General features: G+C 41.2%; 1 protein-coding gene across 4 annotated transcripts in view; it reads right to left on the reverse strand.

The window, feature by feature from the left end:
* The window catches only part of DENND4C (DENN domain containing 4C), a 137,717-nt gene that overhangs the window by 52,125 nt on the left and 80,642 nt on the right, over positions 1-4,950 (reverse strand). For all 4 annotated transcript variants that reach the window (XM_019517509.1, XM_019517508.1, XM_019517510.1 and 1 more), the window contains exons 13-15: positions 3,754-3,884; positions 2,632-2,764; positions 1,924-2,130 (exon numbers count right to left, since the gene is read on the reverse strand). In XM_019517509.1, the coding sequence (XP_019373054.1) occupies positions 1,924-2,130; positions 2,632-2,764; positions 3,754-3,884 (471 nt within the window). The remainder of the gene's footprint in view (positions 1-1,923; positions 2,131-2,631; positions 2,765-3,753; positions 3,885-4,950) is intronic.

The following is a 4,950-nucleotide window of genomic DNA, read 5'->3' on the forward strand; positions in this document are numbered from 1 at the left end:
TAAAATAGGGAACACCAGAATTCCTGCTGGTAGTGAGGCAAGTGGCAGGACCCAGGCAGAGGAGTCTGCTCAGGGCTGGCACTGGGGACCCAGCTGGAGGTGGATGACCTCCTGGCCCCAGGAGGACATGCTTTGACAGTTCAAAGCAGACCACCACACTGGGAACACCTTCCGGGCAATAGACGTCCACATGGCAGGGCACAGCACACATGATAGTAGTGCTGCACAAAGGCCAACTGTGCAGCCACAGCCCACTGGCAGCTGGCCAAGAGGTGCAGATGCCTCTGCTCCAGCCGTGCAGTCCCCATCCGGGTCTGGCAGGAGTGCAACTTTGGGGCTGCATGTTGTCACAGGTGGCAGCAGGTCGTAGCCAGGCAGCAGCTCCCACTGCCAGACTGTTGCAGCAGGTAGAAGGTGCAGGGAACTTTTGGTTAGGGCTGCTTCAGCAGTATAGAGGGCACAAGGGGCTAGTGTCCCCAGATACCAATTGGCTGGGCTCCAGAAGCTCCTGAGAGCAAGTAGCCCCGAGCTGCTCACCAGGGCAGGTTTTCATACTGCTGGGGATAGCACAGGTGCTGGCCCCAGGCTCTACCTCCCCCTGGCTGCAGATCTGGGAGGAGTTGGGCAGGGTTATTTTGCCAAGCCGCTTAACTTGCCCCACACAAAAGCGCATGTCCAGGCATGTACACCGAGGCAAAAATCCCTGGCTCAAATTTGTGCTGCTCCTATTTTTGCTGCTGCAGGCGCACATGTCTACATGTGTGGATGTGCCCATAAAATCCAAAATCAATTAATTGACAGTATACGGTGGCCAAGGCATAACAACAATTTAGTTATGAATCTCAGAGACAAATCCTATTTAAAAGAGTTACATGATGTTATTTGCAAAATATAGACAAAATTAGCATGCCTAAAATTCTTATTAGGCAGCATTTTTTCTGCAAAAAATTTCACACCAGCATTTGAAATCAAACTCTGTGTATAAGGGGATTTTCTCAGCCTCATCTCCCTTTTCAGTAGGTCAGTTTCGTAGAAATGGTGCAACATTACTAGTAGGATACAATTACTTTCTAGCTTAGCGAACCTGATCTGAACCAAATGCCACAGCAACACATGTTCAAATTTGAACCATGGCATCTCAGCAAAAAGGACCTCCCACTTCTCATTGGAAAGGTTTAATGAAAAACATAGAAAAGGAAGTGAATCTATCACTAAGGGTGCATCCACAATCCCATTATATTCCAAACATAGGAAAGAACATTACTTTAGTCAAACTTCTCCAATATACAGGGGAGAGTTGTGTTGCACTCTTTGAAATGAGTTTCCCTTTTCTGTTAAAGCAATTTTTAAATTGATCAATTTTAAAGGTAAGTGTTAAAGAACAACAGCTTATCACTTAGATTTTTAAATTAATAAGTAGAAGGGCTCTAAGTTTACTCCTGGTAAAAGTTGGGCTGCAGGCCCTGACACAAGGATTATAATGGCATTTGACCCCCATGTAATATACCCTGCTGTGAAGGAAGGTGGTCTGTAGCTGGCCAAGAGCTCCAGAAATGAGGGATTCAGCCAGGGCACCTGGAAATGCACCAATTCAGTAAGCCTTTTGGGCTGCCTCTGGAGTTGCTTCTCTTTGGCATAAGCCTAGGAAGAAGACTAGTTGTGGAGACAGAGTCAACCTCTGTGGGAGTGTAACATACCTCCCATGGCATAGCATTCTCCTCTGACAAAGGCACTGGTGAAAAAAGAATTAAATTTCCAGTTTTCCTAACCAACTGAACAGCTTTAAACACACTTCAGAAATGCCTTGAAACAAAAGCTGGGAGCTAAGCACAGACTTGACATGTAATGAAATATCAACAGTTGGCAACTGATATGTCCTTCTAACTTAGTTCCCCATTCTGGAAAGAGGATTTTTGTACTTGCCTCATCAAGTGGTTCCACGTCAGTTTTTCTCATTTTAATGAGAACATCATATGCCTGCTGCAGTGCTTTGACCTTAAGATGGGCAACTCTGACATAGGCTGGCAGACAAATAAACCACAGACTGTAACAATGACTGAAGAGACACTTGGCCCACTGTGGGGGGTTTGTGTAATACCTCTTGGCTAATTTATGGGCTGTTTTTATCTCCTGTTAAGGTAGAAACAATGACAAAAAAAAAAAGATATGAAGACACACACACAAACACCATCCTGAATTTGAAGATTTATTAAAACAGATATTAAAAATGGGATGCTGGGATCATCCTGGAGATCATCATGAATCATCCTGGAGAACGCCACATAGACATGACCATAACAGTTCTTTGTAAGTTAAGTCTGGAATTACAATAAACTCTTTCCTACTTCAGAATGCATTAAAGTCTCCTTTGTTTTATTTGTTACACAAATACCAAAGAAGATTGGACTTAAACATAACTTTGAGACATGAAATAACTGTTACAAATTCATATTTTTTTGCTTTTATTCCTCAATACCACCACATGTGTAGCATGGGTTTCACAAAGGTACTAATACCTATTCTTTAACCACCACAGAGCCCATCACATAAACAAATGGAACAGTTCTACCCCATACCATACACTTCTAATTACACAACATTTTACATAGAAACAGCAACTGTTAATCTTACCTGTTTTGTTCTTTTTGCCATGAGTGCTGGGCTATTTGAAATGCTGCCTCCAGCTGGGTGTCTGTTGAAAGAAAGTTTGAGCTCCTGTGGCCTGTCAAATATCTTCAAGTCTAGTCTTGGGAAGTTTTTATAGCTATATATAAAATAAAAAAAAAAAAAAAATCAGGTGTCATATTTACGAGTCTTTACTTAGCTGTTTTCGTCTATTTTTTCAACTTGGTACAATGGCCTCTTATTGTCAACCTAAAACACACTACAGTTAGACAGCATATTTGTAAAGAACGCTATAAAATGAGAGAAAAGAGTGCATAAAAAGGAAGGAAAAGGGACGGGAAAGCCCTTCTACTCTCTCTTTCTACTGAGAGGAACTTGGGAGGAGGCTGCAGAAGGGCTCTACTTCAGTCCACGAGCCCAGAGGGTCAGTAAATCCTCCATACCTCAAAGGCTGGTGCAGTCAGGAGATGATCAGTGAAGAGAACAGCTGAACGCAAATCCCCTAATACCTCCAGAACTTCCACAGAGGTGGAAAGATAACATGAGTTAGAAGGGAAAGCATCCTGTAGTCATGGACAGACCATTCCCTATGACTACACAAAGCTGAATGGGTGGAGTCAGAATACTGGAGCAGGCTCCCCCAACCTTTGGACCTAAGGAATGGAAATACATACCACCAGCACCCACCAACAATCTACAGTCTAGCCGTGTGTTACAATATTTCAGTGCTCCTACTGCACTGATTAATTCATTAATTCTCTAGCAAACCAAGCACACATCACTGCAGATGGTGCAAAGGGTGCATGCCAACTGCAACAGAAGAGACAGAAACTAGATAGGTAGGTAAGCAGGTAGAAAAATATGTGATCAGAAGATAGCATTATTAGTGGTAGTGATGAGTGCCTAGCTTCATTTAAAAAAAGAAAATACTGGCTCTAGGAAAATTCCATAACCAGACCACAACTGAAACTGAAAGAGTCCTTTTATACACTGGTAAGAAAAGTATTGACAAGAAGTTGGAGTAAGGTGCAACACCTGCATGTTTTGTTTTTATTTAAAGTGTCAAGTTCCCAATCCATCCTGTTTACTAATTTAAGTATTCAAGTGTACTTGCATTTTGCATTATACCTGTACTTAGGGGCCCAGTCCTGTCCATCTTCAGGGGGAGGTTCTGGAGGCATTATAAACACTGTGTGTTCACTCTTCTGTGACTCATCAAGCTCAATCAACCGTGTGTCCTCTGCAGAGTCAACATCAACCTGCCAACACCATTTGTGCACTTAGTTTTGGTACAAGATACTGGTTTTAAGACTAGTGGTGGCACTCTACATTTTAAAACACCCATGCCCTAGGTTTTTTATTCTAGTTTTCAGGCACCTCCACAAACAATGAGGAGACACAAAATACCTTTTCTCCTTTTTCTGTTCCTTTGTCAGGAAAAAGCTGGGAAAAGGAAAAAGTGAAAGTTAGAGCTACTTACAAATTAAAATGATAAAACATTTACACATTCACATATTTTCAGTAAAGATTGTCTCTGTGGCTCAGCAAATCAACTATCAGATTACCCTATCATGTTACTTGGAATGCAACTCATTTCTGTAGTTCTATTCTACAGTTAAGCAATCTACAGAAAAAATAGTTTTATCCCACTGAGACACATTAATGGCCTGAAACAGTCAAGTTACTGTGTATATATACAGCAAACAAAAGGAAAGACATATCAAACAACTTTTTTTTTCTCTTCACATATTGCATAATGAGTTGCTTCAGTACTCATTAGGAATGCAAGATACACTCCAGTAGCCTAATAACTGAACAAAAACTGAAGAACCATACTTACACAAGTAAAAGGGAGATATATTCCTTAAAAATCCTGTGTCACCTCTAACTGTACAAATTACAGATTAAGTTATAACCAACTCACTCTCTGTCAGGAGTGAAACTTCACTGTGAAAAGTAATTACATATTGAAAATATGGATGATATTTGGTCTTTATATCTAGATGTCCAGATATACATGTCACCACTGATGTATGTTTTGCATTTAGAGATGAGACAGAAAAATTTTATCTATGCAGGTGCACAATTTAAAAAGCTTGTAGCTTCTGTATTTAGCAAGCATCTTGCTATTTTAAGCCCCAATAAGTATACTTACATTGCAATGACAGCTAAACTAAAACAAAGGAAGAGGGGAAATGAGAACTAAAAATACAAAAGACATACTTACTGATGGAAGTGTACCACAGGAGGTGGGTTGCAGCATTGTGGTAATACCAGTATTCCCAACAGAGGCTTCATAAACATACACTATGGGAGGCGACAACA

The sequence above is a fragment of the Gavialis gangeticus genome, unplaced genomic scaffold, assembly GCF_001723915.1.
Source record: "Gavialis gangeticus isolate Ggan-Ray unplaced genomic scaffold, GavGan_comp1, whole genome shotgun sequence".
In the NCBI taxonomy this organism is placed as follows: domain Eukaryota; kingdom Metazoa; phylum Chordata; order Crocodylia; family Gavialidae; genus Gavialis; species Gavialis gangeticus.